Below are 26,169 nucleotides of genomic sequence, written 5' to 3' on the forward strand. Positions count from 1 at the left end.
ACTATTTATGGTTTTATTACTATTTATTATTTATGGTGCAACTGTAACGAAAACCAATTTCCCCTGGGATCAATAAAGTATGACTATGAAAAGAGGCTGGAGGAAGAACCTGATTGAGATAAACATGAGGAACAGATAGGAGAGATAGAAATTCTCCTATACTGAAGGTGTATATAACCAGAAGCCGTGGGTTTGAAACATAGAAAACTGACAGCACGATACAGGCTTTTTGGCCCACAAAGCTGTGCCAAACATATCCTTACCTGAGAAATTACGTAGGGTTACCCATAGCCCTCTATTTTTCTGAGCTCCATATACCTGTCCGGGAGTCTCTTAAAAGACCATATCATATCTGTCTCTACTACCGTCGCCAGCAGCCCATTCCACACACTCACCTCTCTCTGCATAAAAAACTTACCTGATATCTCCTTTGTACCTACTTCCAAGCACCTTGCCCTCTTGTGCTAGCCACTTCAGCCCTAGGAAAAAGCCTCTTGACTATCCACACGATCAATGCCTCTCATCATCTTATACACCTCTATCAGGTCACTTCTCATCCTCTGTCACTCCAAGGAAAAAAGCCCGAGTTCACTCAACCTATTCCCATAAGGCATGCTCCACAATCCAGGCAACATCCTTGTATATCTCCTCTGCACCCTTCCTATCGTTTTCATATCCTTCCTATAGTGAGGCGACCAGAACTGAGCATAGAACTCCAAGCAGGGTCTGATCAGGGTCCTGTATAGCTGCAACATTACCTCTCGGCTCCTAAACTCAATCCCACGATTGATGAAGACCAATGCACCATATGCTTTCTTAACCACAGAGTCAACCTGTGCAGCAGCCTTGAGTGTCTTATGGACTCGGACCCTAAGACCCTCTGATCCTCCACACTGCCAAGAGTCTTACCATTATATTCTATCATCGTATTTGACCTATCAAATGAACCACCTCACACTTATCTGGGCTGAACTCCATCTGCCACTTCTCAGCCCATTTTTGCATCCTATCAATGTCCCGCTGTAACCTTTGACAGCCCTCCACACTATCCACACCTCCAACCTTTGTGACATCAGCAAGTCTACTAACCCATCCCTCCACTTCTTCATCCAGGTTTGGAGAGATTTTAAAATGGTTGAGAGCTGGAATGTATTCTGTGAGGTGATAGCAGAGGTAGATACACTGCCATTTTAATTCCACTCTGGTTAAGAATTTAATTATGTTTTTTCTAAATTCAATTAAAATGAAAAGATTTAAAATAGTACGGTAAAAATGATAAACCCATAATTTATCACTCAACTCCAGTAATTGTTATACCTGTGTGGAGAGAATTCATTGAAGGTTCACCTAACTGATATCTGGGATGGCATAACTGTCATATGAAAAGAGTTTGAGACAATAGCCTTGAATTCACTAGAGTCATACAAAACTGGGTTTATTGGGCTGGACAAACTAGAAACAGTAAAGATGTTCCTGATAGCATGGGACCCAGATGGAGGGGTCTCTGCAAGAGGTTAAAGAGGACTGCGACGTAAAGGAATTTCCTCTTCCAAAGAGTGGTGCAGCTGGGGAATCCTTGAACATGGAAAGCAATTAAATGTATTGAGAGAGGAGTCGGGTATTGATCCTGGGCTAGAAAGATCATGTGATATGGGGGATAAAAAGTCAGAACAGGGTACAGAAATTGAATGGCATACTCAAAAGACCAAAATGTCTACTTCAAATTTCTATGTTTTTTATGTTTAGCAATTGACTTATTCATGTCTAATGGTACCTTCGGATTTTTTTAAGACTAGCCTCTCCATTTTAGCCATATGATCCAAGCTTGACTTAGAATTGGATATTAACGCAACATTACATACTATTTTGTAACGTTTCCTCTGCCCCCCAACTGAGGGCAAGCGCTCAGTTGGGGGGCGGAGGAAATGTTACAAAGTCTGCCTGAAAGCGTCCCTCAAAGGCCTGGGTGTCGACATCAACACGTGGGAGAAGCTTGCCCTCGACCGTCCAGCTTGGCGTAGCAAGATCACTACAGGAGCCCGTGCAGCTGAAGTCAGGCGCATCATCGAGGCGCAACAAATGCGTGCTGTGCGCAAAGCCCGAGCAGCATCCACTGCCACGACAGCACCCACCCACTTGTGTCCCACATGTGGGCGAGCCTTCAGGGCCCAGATTGGCCTCATCAGTCACCTCTGGACCCACAGCCACCAATCTCCCATTTGACTTTGAAGCCATGGTCATCTTCGACTACGAAGGACGAACAACAACAACACATACTATTACAATTACTTTACAATTTTGCTTTACTTGGTTCATTATATACTTTACCTAAAACAAGTGATGGATACATGGGTGGAGAAATTAAGGATTTCAAATAAATACATGTTTTTATGCCCGCTGGTAGTAATGTAGCGCTGAAGATATAACTTTTATTTTCTACAGATATGCCTCTAAATGTCCACTTTCAAGCTTTATTGAAAGAGGAAGAATGGAACAAAGGACTCTTTTCCCCAATAATGAATGCTTCCTTAACAAATAGTGCACTGTATAAAAGACATCCATGTGAGAGTAATTTGGATTCAGTGGGTAAGTTTGTTTCACTAATTAAGGAATCGTTTTTGCGAGAAAATGCAGAGTATCTGAACTATACTACTTTATGCTTCACAAATATTGATAAGCATTTCATATTGCTTAGCAGTCATTAATCTATTATTATTAAACTGCAAATATTTTGTATAAGTTTTAAATTTTTTGATTGAATTACAAAACACGGTTATTTATAACTCGGGTAAGCTGACTGATGGCCACCTGTGATTTGTCCAACAGTAGGGTCAGTGGCGAATTTGAAGATGGCATTTGAACTGTGCTTCACCACACAGTTGTGTGTATAGAGATCAGAGCATGGGCTAAGCATGCAGGCTTGAGCTGTACCTTTGTTGATGATTAAGGTCTGCTGATAAAGTCGAGTAACCAATTGCAGAGGGAGGTACAGAGACTCAGGACTTGAAGCTTGACAATGTGCTTAGATGAAATGATTGAATTGAACACCAAGCTGCAGTCAATGAACCGCAGCATGATATGCATGTTCCTGTTACCCAAGTTGTCCAGAGCAGAGTGAAGAGCCAGAGAAATCACATCTGCTCTTACCTGGTAGACAATCCAGATAATCTCTTAGGCGGGATTTAATTCATTTAATTACCAATCTCTCAAAGCTCTTCATTGGAGTTGGAACGTAGAACACAGAACATTGCAGCAAAGTACAGGCTCTTCAGGCCACAATGTTATGTCGACCACTTAACCTACACTATGATCAGTATCAGTCTAACCCTTCCCTCCGACATAGCCCTCAATTTTTCTATCATCCATGTGCCTATCTAAGTCTTTCTTAAATGTCCCTCATGTATCTACCTCTACCATCATACCTGACAGGGCATTCCACACACTTAACTGTGACAGCATCCCTATACGTTCCTCCAACCTCCTTAAAATTATGCACCCCTGTATTAGCTATTTCCACCATGAGAAAAAGTCTTTGCCTAGCCACTCAATCTATGCCTCTTTTCATCTTGCACACCTTCATTAGCTGCCCTCTGTTCCAGATACATGGGGAGAAACCTGAGATGCAATAAAATAATTCTTGGTATGAAAAGGGGGAGTTGATGGGCAAGTGTTGGCATTTACTTCTGGTCACTCCATTACAGACAGAATGTTAAGGCTTTGGAGTGGGTGCAGATGAAATTTATAAGGATCTTGTCTGGATTAGAGGGCATGTACTATAAGGAGCGGTTGGACAAACTTTGGTTGTTTTCTCTGGAACTGTAGAGACTGAGGGGAAATCTAATAGGTTTATAGATTATGAGAAGCATACATAGAGTAGATAGTCACCATAATTTTCCAAGGGTTGGCATGTTTAATATCACTAAGGGCATGGATTTAAGAAGAGAGGGGCTAAGTTCAAAAAGAATTGTGTCAAGATATTTTTACAGAGTTGTGGGTTCCTAAAAAAAATGTTGCCTAGGAAGTTTCTGGAGGCAAATAAAATAGAGGCATTCAAGAGGGTTTCTGATAAGCACATGAATGTGCTGAAAATGCAAGAATATAAACATTGTGTAGGCAAAAGGGACTAGTTTAGATGGACATTTGATTACTAAATTAATTAGTTCAGCAGAGCAAAAGGGCATGTTCCTATGCTGTTCTGTTCTGTAAATGATAATTTGCAGGCAGTACAGATGAGTGAGACTGCTGGGATTGCTCTGCGGGGAGCTTGCATGGATCCAATGGGCTGTAACACCTCCTCCTATGCCACAGTAAAGAAAATTAGATACAAGCAACTGGGTAGGCACCTTGGAAGAGTTGTCTAAAGGGCCTGTTTCTGTGCTGTTTCAGCAATTATGTATGGATTTTTATTTTGATTGAACTCATATTTCTTTGAACACAATCCAAGATCTTTATGTTTATTATCAAATTAATCCTTAGGCTGCAATGTTAATAAAGACCACAGTGTAAAGGTACTGGGACAACACTGGAACCAGTCATGTACCTCTGAGCTACATACTCCAACAGAAGCATCACAGAAGCCCTTCAGAGAGCTAAGGAAAAGAAGGCATTCAAATGAAAAAACTGCTGGTGAGCACGTGACAGTGGTTCTGGGAGATCCATTCTGTGGATATAACAGCATTGTTTATAAGTTCTCTAGTGATGACGTTGCTCCCAATTGACATTATTACATTTTCAGATTTACTTGTCTCATCAACTTCCCCTCCAGGTGTAGATGTTGTGTGAACCACATTGTAAGAGAAACATATCTACAAAAGGGCTGTGACATTTACCACCATTCCTTATTGTAGTCATCCCTCCCTGCTGTGAAAGATCTTTATAAAATGTAGATTCAGATAGATGTGGTTACTTTTGCAGTGGTCCTCAAATGAAACTGCTTCTCTGTTGTCTTTGTCACCACTGATTCCCATTACACTATGGCTGTTTTCTACTGCCAGCCCCTACCCAGATTCCTTTCTTACACTGCTTCTTCTATACATGTTCCACTTATTTTGCACTGCATTATTTCAGTATCAGTGCTACCATCATGAATTTGCATTTTTCAACAGATGAACAACATCTCCAACTTGTTATTCCAGTTTTTTAAAATCTTGTTGAGATGTCTTTCACATGGCTTTCTACTGTTCACTGCCTGCCCAATTTGATGTGATGGCAAAGAGCAAAATAAATCACAGCTAAAGATCACAAAATGGGCATTTGAACAGTTCTTGGCACTACTACGTGCCTTGGAGAGAATCTTGCCTAAATGTTGTCTTGCATAAGATTCTGCATATTTATTTTGTATTTCAGTTGTAAATAAAAGACACTGCACTCTGCTGAACTGTGGTGACTCTCCTTCTGGATCTTCGGTGAAAGTATCACAGATGCCAGGCCTTGGTCAACGAAGTCACTGTTCCAATTCAACGGACAGCTGGGTGGCCAAATCAACTCCATTGCAAAGAGCACTTTCGCAGACAAAAGATGTAAGATGTAATTGACAGGTTCAGTAACTTAGTGCACTAATCTGAACCTATCTTTGTGCAGTTGTTCAGTTCTTAGTGGTTTAATTATAAAAGGTTTTTCACTGTATCCTTCCCTGCAGTGGATTGATGAGAGGAAGACAATAATAACCGGTCTCTTAAGGTTATAGATATGTTTAGTTCTATGTTTTCAAAATAGTCAACATGGGAAGAGATTTACTCAGTGATATGGGTATTTTCTATATTGATAATGTTTGCTATTTTGTTTTTATTTGTCTATGAAAATTTCTCCTTGTTAAAAAAAAGTGCTATCATCTCACTTGGGAAATGGGAGGGTATGGAGTGGTTTGATAAAGGCACCCTCATTGGCATGCAGATCAAATACCCAGCAGCACTATTTGCAAAGTACAGGATTAATGGGGAGCACAGTTATATTGTACCTGTGAACTCTTCTGAATATATGTTCTTACAAAGTGATTAGGCTTACAATAAAACTCTTGTGACTATTTGATGTTCGTGTAGCCTAAAGGCTGTATCAGCTAAGACTTTGTTGATTTACTGGAGTGGGTCATGGTAAGTGAGGACAGATTGTCAATACCATCACTTTTGTCGAAACATTGTTTCACTGGCCATCTCAATGCATAACAATATATGAAGTGTGATGTACTGAGGCTGGCTGGTGATATGGGTAGCATTCCAACTCACTTGTGAACACTCCCAGAGACTACTGTATCACAAAACCTATGACTATTAACCTCTCTAATCTAGATCATTCCAGTAGGTCACCAAAGACTCAGCTGACACGGCTTTTAAGTGACATGAATGTCATGCATAGTCATGTTATGTGACATGTTATAAGATACATTGTGGGGCATCATGGTAGCGTAGCAGTTAATGTGACATTATTACAGCTCGGTGTCAGAGCTCAGAGTTCAATTCCAGCATCCTCTGTATGCAAATTTGTACATTCCTTCCATGTGCACATGAGTTTCTTCCAGTTGTTCTAATTTCCTCTCACAGTCCAAAGAGATGCCTGTTGGTAGGTTAATTGGTCATTTTAAAAAACTGTCCTGGGATTAGGCCAGAGTTTAAATCGGTGGATTGCCACGTGGTGTGGCTGGAAGGGCCTATTCCACGCTATATCTCTAAATAACATAAAATTTTTTAAATGAGTTGTTATGTAGATTTCTAACTCAAGCCGCCATAATAAAAGATTGTAATATATTATATATTTCTAGATTCCTTTACGGCAAAGGCAGCAGAGTGAATGTTGTTATGATATTGATAATATTGTGGTGCCCATGTCATTAGTTGCCACCTCCAAGATTGAGAAGCTCCAGTATAAAGAAATAATTACACCAAGGTACAGAATTTCTTCATGATTCCATCTCAAGGTTTTTTTTTTGCATGCACAACAGCTTTAAGGTAACATACATGCTTATGGAGTTGTGTAATGACAACTTAATTCCTAACAACTTTAGAAAGGTCCTAGATTAATATGTCTTACAAATAATATATGAAACAATAATAAAATGATTCAGGACTTGATTTGGTCAGTAAGTAAACTATATGGTAAGGAGCATTATTATTTAATTGAAATACATTTGTACAGTTATTGAAGGAAAAGTTGGGTTACTGAATCATATTTTAAAAAGAGAGTTTTGGGGAACTGGGTTCCTGTATTGCATCATTATGGGTAGCCTCAAAGTGCAGTATCGTCATTCAAAGCAGTTGTGCCAAACATTTCTATCTTCACAAGTGAATTAGAACCAAATTACTGAATCTCCACAGCTATGTGGAAAGTTTAAAACAATTTTCCTGCCAATGTGCAAGTGCATCTTGTTAAATATTGTATGTGAGAGTCACTGGGTAAAGTCAAGGGTGGGAGCTCTGCCATGGTCTGTGCAGAATCCTGACAGAATCAGGGAACTGAACAGCAGAGAAGGAGCTTGTTCCAGATCATCAAAGAACTTTTCACTTCGTGCCATTCACATTCTAACTCTGCAAACCTTTCCATGTATGTGTTTCATTTTCTTTTGAAGTTACTGTTGAATCTGCTTGTCCCATCTTCAATGTTTCCAAATCATAAGTCTTTCTCCTCATCTCCTCACTGGTAATTTCCTCTAGTTAACAACCCTCCTGCCTGTGCCCATCTGAAAGCAGCAAGCAGCAGGGAACTTTGTCCTTATACTCCCCTCCCCCCAAAGTATTTTTGTGTTACATCAGTTCACAGTTGTGTTAAATTCCACCTGCTGTTCCTTTCCCACTTTCCCAAATGAAACCTCCTTCACTATCCACTGTCCAATGTTGGTGTCATCCACAAACTCACTAATCATACCACTTACATTCTGATCTCTGTGATGACTAAGTCTCTTTAGCAATGACATTTGTGCCGGCTGGTGGCACAGTGACATCAGTGCTGGACTCCAGAGCGAAGGTTCCCAAGTTTGAGTCCATTCGGGCTGCTCCCGGGCACACTTTCCATCTCGGCCTCGTTAAAAAAAAACTGCACTGTGAGAAGGACGTGGGGGACCACTCACAGAATCTTTCCTCCAAGACAACCACTTGAAAAGTGGTCGGCGAGGCTCTGGCAGAATATGGCGCACAAAAAAAAGATATCTGTGAATGATAGGCAGACAGGTAATAAGTAGGGTGCACAATTTTAAGTTGTTGGTCCAGGCTTAGTAAGTTAACGTGGTGGTAAAAGAAAGAGAAACCTCATCACATTTGTTAGGTACCCTGGTAAACGTACAAAGAGCTATAACGTAAAGGACCTGGCACTGGTGGCAGTATCCAAGCACAGATCTGGGTTCAGCTCAAGGCTACTTTTCTAGTTTCCAGTAACATCCTAGGAACAATGTACAAGTTGAGTCTCGCTTGTCTGACCTTGGTGGTGGTGATCAGATCATTCAGAGCCCACGTAATTTTCATTATTACTCCTGATTCTGCCTACCACTGCAGTTCTTTCTCATCCTGTATAAATACAAGACTGCTGAGTGTCCTGCCTCTAACTCCTCCATCATTTGCTGCACGAAGCTGCATAAATTGGTTCTTTTTGCTTTACTTCAACCCTCTGTGCAGTTCATAAGGTTCAGATAAATTGGCAGTGCCATGTCCATAAAGTGGCGTGATATCTATGTAACCTCGGTTTTAATTCCTCTGACCCCAAAGCCCATACATGCACTGATGCAGAGGCCAATTTGTACAATGGCCTTCCATCAGTCAAGGTTCATCATGGATGTTGTTTCCTAGCTGTCTGTGGTGTTGGTGCAGTGCCATCCGTGACTGGCAAGAGCAATGTGAGAGTGGCAGTTCTGTTGCAAAGATTGCATCAATAAGTGGTCTCAGCTCTCCAGGAGCTGCAGCATTCCTTTTCATAGGCAGTGTCTTCTGCCACTTAGGAGTTTATCCTCTCCTGACTTAATGTGCAGTCAGGTGCAAGTTCTCCCAGGACTCAATGTTGATGTCTGCACCTTCGTATCCCATTTGCAGACATCCTTGTAGTACAGTTGCAGGTGGCCAGTTATTCTCTTGCCTGAAGCCAGCTCACATTAGAGGATGACTTTTGGGATGTGACCATCCTGCATATGGCGGAGGTGGCCTAGCCAGTGCAGCCTATGCTGCCTGAGCATGGTGTAGACACTGAGGAGGCCAGCACAAGAGGGAATCTCAGCATTGGGTACTCTGTCTTCAGAAGATGCCCAAGATAAGACAAAGCCACTTTAAGTGGAAGGTGTTGAGCCTTCGCTCCTGCTTAGCTTATGTTGTCCAAGTGTTGCTGCCATACAGCTATATGCTGGTGAGACAAGCATTGGTACACTGCTATTTTTGTTTCTTCTGAGAGTTTGTCCTCCCAGATTCGTGTGGTGTTCCAGTCTTTCCAATGGACTTGTCAATTCCTGTGTCCAAGGAGAGGTTGCCCCTGATAATTGACCCCAGGTATGTGAACATCATTCAGTTCATAGTTATCAGTGGTAATTATTGGGGGTGCCTCTCCATTTTGTCCAAAGACATTTGCCTTTTACAATTTGTCAGACCAGATTCCTTGGAGGTCTGGGAAAAGTGATCCACCAAGCTCTGAAGGTGCTGCAGAGTCTGTTGCTACTGCTGCATCATCAGCAAACAGTACATCTCTGATCATAGCCTTGCACACTTTGATTTTGTCTGTTTGGCGAGCAAGGTTAAAAAGCCTGCTATCTGATCTAGTGTGGAGATAGCTCCCCTCTGTTGCAATGCCAAATGCAAGAAAAAGGCAAACAAGATCCCAAAAAGCATTGGGGCATAAACACAGACTTACTTGGCATCACTCCTCATGTTAAAAGGCAATGAAGACCTGTGGTTGTACCGTATAGTTCCCTTTGTGTTGTGGAAGGATTCGATTATGCTCTGTGGTCTTGGCAGGAGAGGATCTGAAAGAGCCTGTCTTTGCTGACAGCGTCAGATGCCTTGGCGAGACCAATAAACACAATGTAGAGGTGCTTCTTTTCCTCTCTGTACTTCTGGAGTTAGCAGAGGGAGAAAATTATGTCCACAATGGACCTTCCAGCACAAAAGCCATTCTGTGACTCTGGGTAGACACATTCAGCCAACTTCTGTCAGTGGACCAAGAACACGCAGGTGAAGACTGTGGTTATGCAGTGCTTGATCAGGTGTAGGGGTATCTCATCAGTGCCTGGTACTTTTCCGAGGCCAAGTTGTCCATAGCTTTGCTGAGCTCTCTCAGGTCGGCTCTGCATCTAGTTCTTCCATTGGCAGCAGGAACTCAATGGCATCCAGATTTTCAGTATTCACTCTGGTGTAGAGGTCAGAGTAATGTTCTTCCATCTCACTATCTGTTGCTGCTGTCTGTGATTACTCTGCCATTGATGGTGTTTAGGGGAATCATCTTGCTCTGAGAGGAGCCAAGGGCTTTCTTAATACTCCATACAAACCTGTCTGTGGTCCGATCTGAGTGTCTTCACTGAGCTGCATCCAGTACTCAATACAGTGCTTGGCAGTCTGCTGATCGTTACTTCTAGCAGCCCCGAGGATCTTTATGTTCCTCTCCATTGGCGAATACTTATACTGGGCTAGGGCAGCATGTTTGACTATTCACTATTCAAAAGAGGACATTTCTGCTTTACCTCATGGTGTTGACACAACACAGGAAACAGCAGTTACCAGTTATAAACCACTACGCTCGATTGATGTAGAGCGCAGTGCCAGCATTTGCTTCTGAAAGTGGGAGAGATTCTTGGATCTCACTGGACAGCTACTCACCCCCGCCTTAAGCTGAGCAATCCCTAATCAAAAAGGTGTTGTCCTGCCACGGTCTGCTTTCCTTTTTGGATACATGGGGATTCAGTATTATTTGAACTGCAAACTGAAAACACTGCACCAGGCAAAACAACACAACAGGAGAGAACAGCTCTAACACGGTTGTTGGAATGTTCAAATATTTATGACTGGCCTCTCTGATGATCTCCAAGACATCAGTGATGTCAGGAAGACAATTGTAATAAATGTGGAGCTCAAGTGACTTCACTTGGACATAGCCATCCTCTAGTCCTGCTGAGGGGCCCAAGATGTTGACAGTACTCTTTCCCATAGATGCTGCCTGGCCTGTTGAATTCCTCCAGCATTTTGTGTGTGTTGCTTGGACTTACAGCATCTGCAGATTTTTGCTTGTTTGTGCTCTAGGAGACTCTGACTTGGGCATATTAAAAGAGAGAGATGATACTTTTTTCTGACAAGGGGCACACTGCTGAAGATGGTGGAACCAGGCAGCAATGGATCTGAGTGACTTCTTACTCTTTGCCTCAACACCACCAAAGGTCCAGTTACCCTTGTCAATGTGTATAACTGCCATGCTGTACTCCACATCTGAAGCAAAGGATGAGTTTTCTGAGAACCTTGCAACCACCATCAGGAATACCCCCAGCAAGGAACGTCTTGTTCTCCTGGGTGACTTTAATGCCAGTTGGGTGCAGATCATGACTCGTGGCCCTCCTGCCTAGGTCACTTTGGCATGGGCAAGATGAACATGAGCAGAGAGCAACCGCTAGAGTCTGTACCTATCATGATCTATGTATAACCAGCTCATAGTTCTGGAGTAGTTTCAATACAAGGTTTCCTGGAGACACCCTTGCTCCAGACACTGACAGCAGCTGGATATGATCCTGGTCAGGCGCTCCTTCTTCAGCAGCATGCGTTTCCAATTCCCTACCATAGTGTTGACTGTGACACAACTCACCAGTGTGTTACACAATCAAACTGCAGTCAGAGGAACTCCATCGCACAAAATAAGAAGGAATCCTCACATTGATGTCAGCAATATGTCTCACCCAAGCCTGCTGCAGCAGTTTGCTAAGTCCTTTGAGAAAAGAACTGAGTGCTCAATAGTCCAGAAACTCTGTTACAAAGAACATCTGCAGAATACTATCTGCAGCACAGCCATAGCTACCTTTCGGAAGAAGACCCTGAAAACGAATGATTGGTACAAAGCCAAATCTAGCAAGATGACTGAGAACCATAGAACAATACAGTGCACGAACAGACCCTTTGGCTCATGGAGTTTGCTGAACTAATTAAACTACTAGTTAAATGCTTAACAAATCTGATCCCTCCATTCTCTGCCCATTCATGTGCTCTTCTAAGAGGCTCTTAAATGCTCTTAGTATCTGTCTCCACCACCACCATCGCTGGCAATACATTCCAGACATACACTACTCTCTGTAAAAGAAAACTTGCCCCTCTCACCTTAAATACGGCCACCCAGTATTAGACATTTTGACCTTGGAAAACAGATAACGACTGTGCCTCTCATAATCTTATAAACTTCTGTCAGGTCTTCCCAGAACTGGAACAGCTGGTTTTCTGAAATTGTTGAGTCCGAGAATTGTAACGTGCTGAGTTTAAAGATAAAGACACTTTCCCCTGTAATGTTAACTGTTTCTTTCTCCACTGATTTTGCATCTCAGTTCGAGCTTTTCTTTATCCTTATTCCCTCTGCCAACAGTAACTGTGACTAACAAGTTTCCACCAAACGTTCTCATTTAGCACCATACTTGCATGTGTCTCCACCTCATCACAAACATTCCTGTTTTCTCTGCAACTTAAAAAAAATAATTTCCAACATTTCTCTGACCATTAATGCTGCTTGACCTGCTTTTCTGTTTTATTGCTAGATTACCAGCATTTGTAATGTTATTACTTTGCAAGTTTTGATAGAGCAGACAGGGATAAACTTCCCAGCGATATTGGTCAGTAACCACAAGATAGCTGGTGATGGGCTTTCTTGTGGTACGACTTGAATGCAAAAGTAGTTGAAATAAATTTAATAGTAACTTCCATATTTGATGGGAAAATGTTTAAGGAAAAATCTAGAAGGTGAGATTAATTGGAAAGTTTGAGCTCAGTTGAGAAAAAGGAACTGCATCATTCAATGAGTAACATCAAATTTTCCATTGCTTCAACAGCTGGCGAATTATGACCTTCCAACCAATAATGGAATTACACTTGCAAGAGAATGAGGTAGGTTTGAGGTGGCATTACTGGTGACTCTTTAATCATGCCTTCAGGTTTCTGTTGTCAAATTGACCTGTTCATATTTTCCGTATGTCACACTAAGTCACTTTGTACTGGCACACCCCTGATTTAGCTTGCAGCTCACTGCCCCATCTTGCAAGAACAGTGGGTCAGGCAACATCTGGAGGAACATGGACAGTCGATGTTTCAGGTCGGACCCCTCACCTAGACTGAAAAGGAAGAGGGGAGATGGCCTGTATAGAAAGGTAAGAGGAAGAGGCAAAGCAAGAGCTAGGTGAGAATGGGTGGTGGGGCAGATGATGGAATCTAATGGGAAAGGAAGATGGAGAATAGAGCTACAGTTGCAAGAAAGTTTGTGACCCGTTGCAATTACCTGGATTTCTGCATTAATTACTCATGAAATGTAGTCTTATCTTCATCTAAATCACAATAATACACAAACACAATCTGCCTAAACTAATAACACAAACAATTGTACTGCTTCTCGTCAATACTGAGTACACCATTTAAACAATCACAGTCCAGGTTCAAAAAATTAATGTGCACCTCAGGGTTAATGCCTTCTACAAAAACTACTTAGAGTCAGGTGTTCCAATCAATGAGATGAGATTGGAGATGTGGGTTGTAGAGGTGCCCTGCCCTGCAGGAAAAGACACACAAAGTCAGGTTATTGTCAGACTGCTCTTCTGAAGAAAAATCTGTTTATGTGCAACATGCCTCTATCAAAAGAACTTTGAGCTTTAGCATTGTAGAGATGCATGAAGCTGGAAAAGGTTACAAAAGCATTTCTAAAGACCTGACTGTTCATCAGTCAAGAGAAATTGTCTACAAATAGAGAAATTCGGAACTGTTGCTACTCTCCTGAGGAGTAGGAGTCCTGTAAAGACCATACCAAGAGCACAACGTGCAATGCTGAAGAACCCAAGGGTAACAGCAAAAGACCTGCAAAAATCTCTAGAACTTGCTGAAGTCTCTGTTCATGTGTCCACTATAAGAAAAACTGTGAACAAGAATGATGTTCATGGAAGGCACCACCACTGCTCTCCAAAAAATCATTGCTGCACATCTCAAGTTTACAAAAGACCATCTGGATGTTCCGCAACACTTCTGGGACAATGTTCTGTGGACAGAGGAGACAAAAGGTGAACTATTTGGCAGAAATGTATACCGCTTTGTTTGGAGGGAAAAGGGCATTGCATGCCAACCTCAAAACCTCATCCCAGCTGTGAAGCTTGGTGGAAGGAACATCGGGGTTTGAGGCTGCTTTGCTGCCTCAGGGCCTGACAGCTTACAATCATTGAGGGAGTAATTAAATCAAAATTGTATCAAGACATTTTATAGGAGAATGTCAGTGTAGCAGTCTGTCATCTGAAGCTGATAGAAGTTGGATGATGCAACAAGACAATGATCCAAAACACAAAAGTAAATCAACAACAGAATGGTTTAAAAAGAAAATTTGTGTTTTGGAAAGGCCCCCAAGTCAGAGTCCAAACCTTAAGCCAATTGAGATGCTGTGGCATGACCTGAAGATGGCTATTCAGGCAAGGCATCTCAGAAATGTTGATGAACTGAAATAGTTTGTACGGAGGAATGATATAAAATTCCTCCTCGTCGTTGTGCAAGTCTGGTCAGCAGCTGTGAATAATTAAACAATATGTTCAATAAAGACATGAAAAGAACAATTGTTTGTGTGTTATTAGTTTATGCAGATTATGTTTATTATTGTGACTTAGAAAAAGTTCAAACCACAATTTTAGAGTAATGAAGAAAATTAGATAATTGTAAAGGGTTCACAAACTTTTTCTTGCAACTATATACAAGGAGCTAGAGGTGAGACATTCCTTATTTATTTGTCATCTGTATTAACGATCTGGATGAGAATATCGTTGCCATGGTTTGCAAGTTTGCAATTGACACCAAAATTGGCAGTATAGTGGACTGGTTGACTAAGATTACAATGGGATTTTGATAAAGTGGGCCGAGGAATGACAAATTCAGATAAATGAGGTGTTGCGTTTTTGAAAGACATACCACAGCAGGTCTTGCACAGTGCATGATAGGATCCTGTGGAGTGTTACAGAACAGAGAACTAAGGGTCCAGTACATTGTTAGTTGAAAGTGGTGACACTGGACATTGAAAACATTTGGCATGCTTGCCTTCGTTATGCAAGGCATTAAGTACAAGAGCTGGAACGGTATGTTATAGCTGTACAAGACATTGGTGAGACCAGATTTGGAGTACTGTGTGTTGTTCTGGTCATCCTTTTGTTGGAAGGATGTCACTAAACTGGAAAGGCTGCAAAAAAATTTACAAAGATGTTATTAAGACCGGAGGGCTTGAGGAAGGGTTAGATAGACAGACTTTTTTCCCTCTAGAGCATAGGAGGCTGAAGGGTGACTTTATCACAAGGGGCAGAGGTGAGGTGGATGGCCAAAGCTTTTTCCCCCAGAGTTGAGGAGTCAAAACTTAGAGGGTGTTGGTTGAAAGTGAGAGGAGAAGAACTTGAAAGTGCCCAGAGGAGCAACTGGGGGTGCATGGAACGAAGTGGCAGAGAAAGATACAATTATGACATTCAAAAGAGATTTGGATAAGTACATGGATCAGAAATCTTGAAAGGGATTCAGGCTAAATATGAGCAAATAAGACTAGCTCAGATAGGAACCTTGGTCACCACAGACATGTTGGGCCAAAAAGCCTGTTTTCTGCAATATACAATAGCTCTGTCTCTATCTGCCCATCGTCCCTCGTAACCTACTGTTTGCTAGCTCTTACATCAGCCCCTTATACAATCTTCCCTTTGTCTTGTAGTCTAAGCAGGAAGGATCTGAACCTGAAACATTGACTGTCCATTTCTTTCCCTCCATAAATGCTGTCTGACCTGAGTTCCTCTATAAGTTTGTTTTCTTTATGTAGCAGATTCCAGTGTCTGTAGTCTCATATCCACTGCCCCATCTTGTTTTCTGGCAATGATGTTGGATAAGCAGTCCATTTAGTAATTAAAAAAACACTGATTCATAAGCATCTGACCATATGGATCTTTTAAAATCTTCTGGCCTCTGTAAATGCTGCTAATAGGAAAAGGGTTGGAGTTGAGATGGTTTTAAAAAAAAAAGGTGGGGAGGGGTAACTGCCAGGTGTTAAACAAAGAATGATAATATGGTTCTGACAGTATTCACGAAATACCTCGACTCCCCATCCATATCATGTTCTGAAGCTTATTGCATTCTTCACGTCCTTCTCAACACAAGTTTCAGATACAAAAAACATTTTCTGTATCTTCCATCTTTAAAAAATTCTCCAGTGGATTTCTAAAAGGCTTTAAATAGGTTCTACTTCAGAACAAGATACTAATTCTATTGGTCACTGTCTGTTTTACAGTTAGAGGACACTTCAGATGAAGCATTTGCTTTACGACATAAAAAGCACGAACTAAGGGAGCAAGCAAAGTGGCTGTTATGGGAACAAAGCAGATGTCATCGAAGGGGCAACAGGTAGGTGTACTGGTCCATTAAGTGTGCCTCTCTCTCCCACCTTACAATATTGTGGAACTAATGTTTTTGGAGAGTGAGAATTACATCAAGTTGTGTTTAGCGCTTCTCTAAATTGTTGGTAATTAAAAGAAAGGTCCAGCTTTTTCATTTACTGTATTTCCTCTTAGACTATAGACATTGATCTGCCACAAGTTTATACTTGGCACGATCATACTGTGAGTTTTCTTCATAAACTTTCACAACATTGTGGTTGGCTGTTTCTGTGCAAGATATACTGTGAATGCCAGTGCGGTTTTGGTGTTCAGATCCACATTTATACATTTACTTTTGAATGACTGTAGATTCCAAAATATGATTATCTGGAAATCTGGATACCTTATGTCATTGGAAAAATGATATAAGTTCCTGTGGTTTAGTATCCAGCTAGTTTACATTACTTAGGTGCACTCCATAGTCACTTTAATTTATAATTTAATTTCTGCTTCACAAAGGGGAAAACTCCCTCAAATGAGGTATCTCCAGTCATTCAATCTCTGCTTTAAAGCAATAAATGCATGGGATGTAGCTTATGCTGGAAGCCACAAGACTTCACTTCAAATTTTGAAATCCTATATATTTTTTTGTTAGCAGTTCAACTTTTCACCTCAGTATTTCCCTTTAGGTTATCATCATTCACGAAGAATAATGAGGAGCATCTGAATCCTCATCTTTCACCTTCAGAAAGTGAAAAACCTCACAGTTCCATTAATTGCTTTTCTGAACTGGCACAAAATGAAGAGACTCAGGAGTTACTTGTGGAGAGAGAACCTAATACAAAGGTAAGAAAAGTAATTGCATGTGAATTAGCTTGTAGAAAATGTTACCCCTTTAGTGCACTAATGTAATGCTTTTGTTGTACATCATCTGTACTGTGTAGCTAGTATCTGGATCCTAACCCGCTTGGCACACCATTATTTATTTTGTACTGGCACACCCCTGGTTTAGCTTGCAGCTCACTGCCCCATGTACTGTTCATGTTTTGAACTAGTGTTTGGGCAATATACAAGATTGACTAAACAAGCTGTGGCAAATTCACAATTTACTTCAGTTGTTCTTCTGTGTCAAACTCAAAGATTAAGTGTGAGCCTCTGACTGCTTTGAAAGCATTAAAATTGTAGGCAGTACATACAGTCAGTTAATGGTCCACACAAGCGTCCAGCCACTAGGCAATTCAGATCCAGCCAATTGGGACGGAGCATTAAGCCCAGCCCATGCCCTGCTCACTTGAGAGGGTATTTTAGGAAGTGTCTCTAGGGGAACTTGTCATCTGACTAACTTGTGCCTGAAGAAGACTGTCGGGTTTACCGTTGAAACCTTGGAAGTATGTGACTGTTAAGGCCAAAGGATAGTATGGATGATTTGGTAATCAGTCACAAAGCTTCCGTAGCCAGCCATCTCTGTCAAGATGGTCTCTTTCTCCTTTGTTATTCGGCTTATTTTTTGATATCTGCACTATTCTCCAGCAGTGACCATGAGGCACAAGTGCAAAGTTAGGCCATTTGGCCTATCAAGTCTGCTACACCATTTGATCATGCTGGATTTATTATCCTTCTCAACCCCAATCCCCTGCCTTCTCTCTCTACTCTGACATCCTTACTATTCAAGAACCTATCAATCTATTCTACATACCCAATAATTTGGCCTCCACAGCCATCTGTGGCAATAAATTCCACTGATTCACTACCTTCTGGCCAAAGAAATTCCTCCTTAAAGGGATATCCTTCTATTCTGAAGCTACGCCCTCTGGTCCTAGACTCTCCCACTTATAGGAAACATCCTCTCCACAATCAATTCAACATGCAAACCAGGGAAAGGGATTATTGCAGGAATATATGGGTTGGCCTAATGCTATTATGAAATGGTGTTTACTAAAATTTAGATTAAATGATATAATTACCTATATTTTTTCTATTTGGAGATTGCTCACTGGAATTATTTGCAATTCTGTTCCTTCAATTTACAATCAACAAAACATTTGTCAATTAATGCACAGAATGATGAGTTGGGTGTGTTTTCCACCCAATGACAGAGTCTGACTTCCTGTCCGGCTGTACATGATGCATTGCTGATCACAGTGTGATTGCCAGAGGTGATGTTTTATCCAAGTGATTAAACAATAATGAAAGTTTTTGCCTCTGGTCAGTGAGAAGGGTGAAGCCAGATTAAGGCAGGGTTTCACAGAATATGGAAGATCTCAGTTCGAACTGTGTGCAGATAATTATTGCTTAGGAAGGGATAGTGTTGCTTTGTAACGGTACTGTAAGTGACCAACTACTCCATACCTCCCTCCCCATCCAGTTTAACTTTCCTCTCCTGATACCATGTCCCACAAATGACCATTTAAATTATCCCAGATACAGTTAACACTTAGTTGGTGTTAGAGAAACAGTAACCCAGCTGATGAACAACAAAGTGGCTCAGTAGGTAGTGCTTTGCTTCATGGGTCCAGCAATTCTGGTGCTGTCCGTGTGGAGTTCACATGGGATTCTTCAGGTGGTTCAGATCCTTCCCACAAGAAAATGGATGGAGTTATTGGATATGAAAGAAAAGAGGGTGCAGGAAAGCTGACATGGGCTCACTGATATGACTAACAATTGAGAAAACTACACAGTAGCCACTTTATTAGGTATACCTGCTTATTAATATCAGCCAATCATGTTCAAAATTCAAAATAAATTTTTTATCAAAGTATGTATGTCACCATAAACACCGAGATTAGTTTGGTTGTGTGCATATTCAGTAAGTCAAAGAAATGTAATAGAATCAATGAAAGATTGCACCCAACAGGACAAACAAATAAGCAATGTGCAAATACAGAAGAAAAATAAATAAATTACAGATACATATCTGGACATTAGATGAAGAGTCCTTGAATATGGTTGTGGGAACAGTTCAGTGATGGGGTGAGTGAAGTTATCCCCTCTGGTCTCAGCCTCCTGTACCCATCTTCCTGATGGCAACAGCAACCTGGGTCAGGGATTCCCAACCTGGGCTCCACAGACCCCTCAGTTAATGGTAGAAGCATAAATCCTTGATGATAATTTCTGCTTTCCTTTGATAGCAACTGAATATATAAAAGCAGGCAGTTGTTCAGACCCTCAGAATGAGGATGAAATCTGTGACTTTGACCATGGAATGATTGTTGGTACCAGAAACTGCTGATCTCCTGGGATTTTCATGCACAACAGGCTCTAGATCAAGAGTTCACAACCTTTTTTATTCTATCGACCACAGGTTGAGTTACCCTCCTCTACAATTATAGAGGATGGTACAAAAAAGAGATACAACCAGTGAGCGAAAACCTCATGCATGAGATCAGAAAAAAAACGCTAGACTAGTTCAAACTGACAGGAAGGTGACAGTAACTCAAATAACCACGTGTTTAAACAGTGGTGTGCAGGAGAGCACAGTGTTCCACTCCTGTACACTAATAAAGTGGCTACTGAGTGTGTGTGTGTGTGTGTGTGTGTGTGTGTGTGTGTGTGTGTGTGTGTGTGTGTGTGTGTATATATATATATATATATATATATATATATATATATATATTATATATATTCTGTGGTATTTCAGCAGCACCAGTTATGGGGATTCAAATTTGGAAATAAAATAGATCGCATGTTTTTGTTTTACTTTATTGCAGGTCATTCTACCATGGAATTCTCGTACATTCCCTCTGTGTGAGGAAGAAATGAAACATTTAAACCATTCAGAGGAAGGGACTGCAGTTGAGAAAGGTGCTTCGAGACCTCTCACCAGGTTATACTCAGCAGTCAGTGAAAATGGCCGGGCAGCTTCCGAGCGAGTGCCATCTTCTGGAGAAACACAGTGTAAACTCTCAGCCTGGGGACAGAACAATGCAAAGCAGTAGTGCCAATAAATCTGGGGTTATTTAGAAACAAGCTTAAAGAATTATCATAAGGTGATTTTACAATAATTTTACATTTTCCTTTTGAATATCTTCATAGTTCTAGCCAAATCTTCGTCAGTATTGTGATGCAGGTTGCCTGAGAAGTTGTAGCAGGACTAAAGAAAACCTCAGAATCAATACCAAAGTCAAGTTCCTGACCTTAATCTCTTCTGGGGATGAAAGTAAGATTCTACATTACGTTCCTGTCTGAATTAAATGTGCAAAACCATACTAAGACGTGGCTCCTGTCTGCTTAGTATATCCTGCTTTGTGTGGATGTTAGTAAAAGCAGAATTCTATCTCTATTTTCGGAATGAATCGAAACAAATAATTGTACTTTTTCTAAAAAAAAACTCTGAAAATACCATCAAAGTTGAAAACCATTTTGTGATACTAGAATATGCACAAATCCAGTGCCCCATTTTGCTTTAGAGCTCCAAACTGTCTCAATGCTTCAATGGAGAAAAAGGAACAAGTTACTTTTTAACATATTACAAACCCAGCATTGTAATAATCAGACTAAGTTATGTAGTTTATTGGTTGGTGTTAATATAAAAACCATGGATTTGTTGAACATCTAGTTAAAATTATTTGTGCAAGTAGCACACATTGAGAAATGCAAAGCCTGCAGACAACCCCACTGCACACCTGAACATAATCCCCAAACTACACATTGGAAAAGATTAGAAAGGTTTTTAAATGGATTCTGTAATTATGGAGACTGCATAAATGCCATCTTCCTACTGATTTTTGTCCCTTCCTTTCCTAATGGTATTGATTCTTGGTGTATTGTTAAAGGACACTGGAAGCCTTCTATCATTTCAACCTCACAGTCATGGGGCAAGCAAATATGTAACAGTAGTCTATAATACCACAAGACATAGGAGCAGAATTAGGCCATTCAGCCCATCAAGTCTTCTCCACCTTTTCCATTACAGCTGATTTATTTTCCCTCGCCTTCTCGTAACTTCTGACACCCTTACTAATTCAAGAACCTATCAACCTCTGCTTTAAATATATCCAGATGACTTGACTTCCAAAGCTGTCCATGCCAATAAATTCCACAGATTCACTGCTCTAGCCGCTGGAGCTTGTATGTTTTCCTAGTGACCGCATGGGTTTCTTCCCACAGTCCAAAGGTGTACCACTTAGTAAGTTAATTGGTCATTGTAAATTGTCCTGTGATTAGGCTAGGGTTAACTCAGAGAATTGCTGGGTCAGTGTGGCTTGAAGGGCTGATTCCTGGAGCTGTGGCCCCTGGTCCCAGATTCCCTACTATTGGAAACATCTCCACGTCCACTATCGAGAGATTGTAGACTATTCTATTGTTAGAAGAACCTTCTGTATTGGCCTTTCTAACTGAGAGGAATGTGTGGCTGATTTATTCACTTCTTTCATTTTTGTATGTGGAATTAACTGCAGGCTCAAATTGTTAAATAGCATCTCCTGTTTAATTATGTCAAATTCAACTAATGCCTTGCATGTTATTTCCATCAGGTGTTCATTTGAAGCCATTCACTTCAATAAACCATCCTATGGTATTGACTGACACCTCAAAATCTTTAAGCAAACTGCACGAAGAAGATCAACAGTTGCAGGAGTATTGCAGCAAAGCCCTGGAAGTTTGCACTTGGGGAACGAACATAGACTGTGTTAACAGACCACACCCTGATTTTGCAATATTACTCAATCCATGAGACATTCTGTATCCCAAGATCATTCGACCAGCAGCTGGCTGAGGTCTTAATAATTTGATCATATGATGTTAAGAATTGTTCTAAAATTGCTCATTCTTTTTCACACCCAATTGCCTTTATAAAAAGTAAAATTATTTTAGTAAAATGCTTCTCTTATTGGCCTGACTTGTGCACAAGAGATATAGATCCTCAGTAGCTGTGCTGCAAATCTGAAAGAGGGTGGTGACTATGGTCAAATATTCAATACTTTGAGCACAACAGGTAGGCCCTGATGTTCAAGGTCAGATCCAGTCAGCGGTTGAAACCTTAACCACAACCACTGTGTACTTTAAGCACATTTTATGTTTACTACTTTACTATAAAAAATCCATTTGTAAGTTAGTTCGGAATTATATTCCTTGTTACAAATTGCAACTATTGTAGTGCCACTTCATTATTGGAAATGTTACTATGTACCATGAGCTTTCATTCATGGCTAACATACAAAGCAGAAATTACTTTCTGTGGCTGGGACTATTGTTTCATACTGAACCAGCCTTCATGCACTGCATATTATTTATGTCCACAATACACTCTGCAAGAAACAATTTAGGGGTGGCTGTTATTTCCACTACATTTATTTAATAGTGGGCACCTTTCTTGAGCAGACCAGAGAGGAAATCAATCACAGATTCCTACTTTCCAACCACCTGATGACAGTAGCATTCAGCTAGGAACATGCTTAAATGAAAGTAAGCAATTCAGGTTGTAACTGGTCTGTACTGCAACCCATAACCCCCGCCCTCACTTCACTGAGCACTTAATGACATGTTTAATTTGGATTGCTTTTATTGCAGGGAAAAAAACAAGTTTTGTCAATCAAAGCATACAAATTGACTAAATCAAATTTATCAGTTTAGAAACTAAATTGTTTAGAAACAATTTGGTAAATTAAATTAGAAACATCTATTTTAGCATTCATTTTCTAAATCGGTTCACTTCACCCATGGGGCTCAATCTAAAAACTCCACTTTCAGTACAGCAAACTTAGCATTTCTGAACTTCATGGGCACATAAAATACTATTTGTCAGCCTTCTTGCCATTGTTGATAGCAGTTCAACTGGTATAACAGTGAATGTATCCCTAATAAACATTCTTTTTGCTCAGTTACCTTTGTAAGGAAGCAATACGGTTGATTGCTGATTCATGCCAAATTAACAAATAAAATTTCCATGAGCCAAGGAGATAACACAAATACGCCCCAGCATCACACAGCACACTTCTGCATTCTGCCATGAATGTTTTCTTTAAACCTTGTCCAAAAACTAAACCCTTGAACAAATTGTGACACAATGCTACTAGCAAAACAAAAATTGCATCAATATTTAAAGAAAAACAATTTTGTACACTCCTGCCACGAGCCGATGAATACTAACTCACATATTTCACTCTTCAAAATATAATGTGGTGCTAGAGAGACGTTTATTCAAACCAGCAAAAAAACTCAGGGCCAGTCACAGAGTAGAGTATTAGTAAGTATTTGCAAAATATCAAATGAACAATGATCAAAAGCTGGTTCACATTGTGAGAACAGCATTAAAACAAGTAATTTAAGTTCATACCCTCCACCACAAGCAGCAGGCGTAGTGTACTTGCCCTGCTGAGGTATCACCTGTCCAGACATCGCTTTTGAATAGCTTCCACGCAAACGTTTCGAAGGAGGTTAATCACTGATCTGGGATCATCACTCTTCATGACAGCGCTGCCAGACACAATCATGTTTGCTCCAGCCTGAAAAACAATTAAAATATAAGTCAATAAAGCATTACAGTTCCTTCTATAAAGCTGCATTCTGCAGTTGGTTGAACACCATTAATGGGGGGTATTAAATTAATATAAGCAGCACTGTATCCTAGGAATGAGCACTGACGTGTAATCAGTTCAACAGAATGGAGAGAAATGCAGTTATTTAAAGCATAGCTTTGTTAAGTGCAAGTGAATCACTTACAGGAAAACAAGAGCAGGATATCCTAGAGTGCAGAGCTGATGAAGTACCTTTGAAGTTTTGCCACTTTTTAAAGAAGGAAATTCTGCAGTTCTTTGCAGCAAAGTCCCACACAGCAATGAAATATGTGCCCTCCACCTTTTTTAGTGAGGAAGAAACTTGATTAGCATAGATTAATTTGACTGATACAATGCAATTAAATCTTTTTACACCCAACTGAGGGATTGAGTAATTTTGTTTAACATCTCACCCATTTTTGATTAATGTTTTAAATAAAATCAGCCAATCTTGAATTGAAAAGTCATAAATGTTGCACCAAAGGAGTTCAGAATCAGTGTTGGGCACAACTCCCTCATATGGCTATGTGGAAAGGCATTATGAGTAAGCAGAAAACCATAGAGGTTAATCAGTTCTTGCTATATGCACGAGTGGCTCATCTCAGCCACCTCAAGTTCAGGAAACAAACATCTATCAGCCAAATACAACCCTAATGCAGGCTGGAGTATCATCATAGTAAATAGTGATTATTTCTGCAGTAAGTGATGTCATCTCAAGGAACTGCATTTTGGAGTTAGTGAGCTAGAGTTTGTTACTGCACATGTCAGGAGAACTACCTGGATGCTATTTCAGGAGGGAGTCATGCACCTTAGATGAGAGACAAATGATCTGAAGAAGAGGCAGGGAGATGAATCCTGAGGATCAGGTGGGCTGTTTTCTGGCAAAGGTGTACCTGTTAAGTGGAAGGCTTCAAAAGCAAAATTTTGAGAGTACAAAGCTTGTATGTGCATGTCAAATAAAAGGTAAAGGTAACAATAGGTTTAGGGAACCTTGGTTTTCAAAAGATAATGAGGCCCTGGTTAAGAAAAGAAGTTTCTATCAGCAGCTAGGAACAAATATGGTACATATGGGGTGCAAGAAATGCAAGAGAACAGTTAAAGAATTTAGGAGGACTAAAAGAAGGCATGAAGGTTGCCTTAGCAGACAAGATGAGGGAGAACTCTCATGGATTCCACCGATAGATTAAGAGCAAAAGGATTGCAAGGGACAAAACTGATCCTCTGGAAGATCAGAATGGTAATCCGTGCATAAAGCCAGAAGAGATGGAGGAGATCTTTAATGAATTTTTTGGATTTGTATTTACTCAGGAGGTGGACAGAGTATATAGTACTAAGGCAAAGCGACATCAACTTCATGGACCCTACACATTAGAAGAGGAAGAGGTATTTTGCTGTCTTGAGGCAAATTAGGGTGGCTAAGTCTCCAGGGCCTGACGAGGTGTTCCCTCAGACCCTGTGGAAGGCAAGTGCAGAAATTGCAGGGGCCATAGCAGAGCTGTTTAAATTATCCTTAGTGATAGGTGAGTTACTGGAATATTGGAAGATAGCCAATGTTGTGCTGTTTGAGAAAGGCTCCAAAAAGATAAACCAGGTGGGAAAATAATTGGAAGGTATTCTAAGGGACTGGATATGAGTATTTGGACTGATTATGGAGGTTTTAGTGGGTGGTAGGTTATGTCTAACCAATTTTATAGAGCTTTGAGGAAGTTAACAGGAAAGATGAGGAAAGCAAGGCAGTGGATCTTGTCTACCGTAGACTTTAGCAAGGCATTTGACAAGGTCTGGCACGGGAGACTTGTCAAGAAGATTCAGTCGCTTGGCATTCAACATGAGGTAGTAAACCAGATTAGACATTGGCTTTGTGGGAGAAATCAGAGTGTGGTGGTAGAGGGTTGTCCCTCTGACTGAAGTGCCACAAGGAGATCAGTGCGAGGTCCATTGTTGTTTATCAATCATTGTTGTTGATATAGATGACAACGTGGATAACTGGATCAGCAAATTTGTGCATGACACCAAGACTGGGGATGTAGTAGACAGCTGCAGCGGGATCTGGACCAGCTGAAAAAATGGCAGATAGAATTTAATGCAGGCAAGTGGGAGTTGTATTTCAGTAGGACACAGTAGTGCAGAGGAAGAAAAGACTCAGGGAATACAGGTCATTAATTCCTT

The 26,169-nt window shown here is 40.7% G+C and overlaps 2 protein-coding genes across 7 annotated transcripts in view; one reads left to right on the top strand and one right to left on the bottom strand.

Annotated features, from left to right (window-relative positions):
* kansl1l (KAT8 regulatory NSL complex subunit 1-like) overlaps positions 1-23,416 on the top strand; it is a 106,442-nt gene extending 83,026 nt beyond the window's left edge. Inside the window, exons 8-16 of one of the 3 annotated variants that reach the window (XM_063051507.1) lie at positions 2,443-2,586; positions 4,477-4,626; positions 5,347-5,519; positions 6,755-6,879; positions 12,974-13,028; positions 16,423-16,535; positions 17,197-17,353; positions 20,215-20,663; positions 21,979-23,416. In XM_063051507.1, coding sequence (XP_062907577.1) covers positions 2,443-2,586; positions 4,477-4,626; positions 5,347-5,519; positions 6,755-6,879; positions 12,974-13,028; positions 16,423-16,535; positions 17,197-17,353; positions 20,215-20,442 — 1,145 coding nt within the window. In that variant the 3' untranslated portion in view covers positions 20,443-20,663; positions 21,979-23,416. The remainder of the gene's footprint in view (positions 1-2,442; positions 2,587-4,476; positions 4,627-5,346; positions 5,520-6,754; positions 6,880-12,973; positions 13,029-16,422; positions 16,536-17,196; positions 17,354-20,214; positions 20,664-21,978) is intronic. The other 2 variants (XM_063051508.1, XM_063051509.1) reach the window with 2 other exon arrangements.
* rpe (ribulose-5-phosphate-3-epimerase) overlaps positions 1-26,169 on the bottom strand; it is an 83,611-nt gene that overhangs the window by 29,511 nt on the left and 27,931 nt on the right. The window contains exons 6-7 of one of the 4 annotated variants that reach the window (XM_063051511.1): positions 23,781-23,949; positions 20,282-20,414 (exon numbers count right to left, since the gene is read on the bottom strand). In XM_063051511.1, the coding sequence (XP_062907581.1) occupies positions 23,827-23,949 (123 nt within the window). In that variant the 3' untranslated portion in view covers positions 20,282-20,414; positions 23,781-23,826. Of the gene's footprint in view, positions 1-20,281; positions 20,415-23,604; positions 23,950-26,169 lie in introns of those variants that run through there. The other 3 variants (XM_063051512.1, XM_063051513.1, XM_063051510.1) reach the window with 3 other exon arrangements.

Source organism: Mobula hypostoma, chromosome 6 (genome assembly GCF_963921235.1).
Source record: "Mobula hypostoma chromosome 6, sMobHyp1.1, whole genome shotgun sequence".
NCBI lineage: Eukaryota > Metazoa > Chordata > Chondrichthyes > Myliobatiformes > Myliobatidae > Mobula > Mobula hypostoma.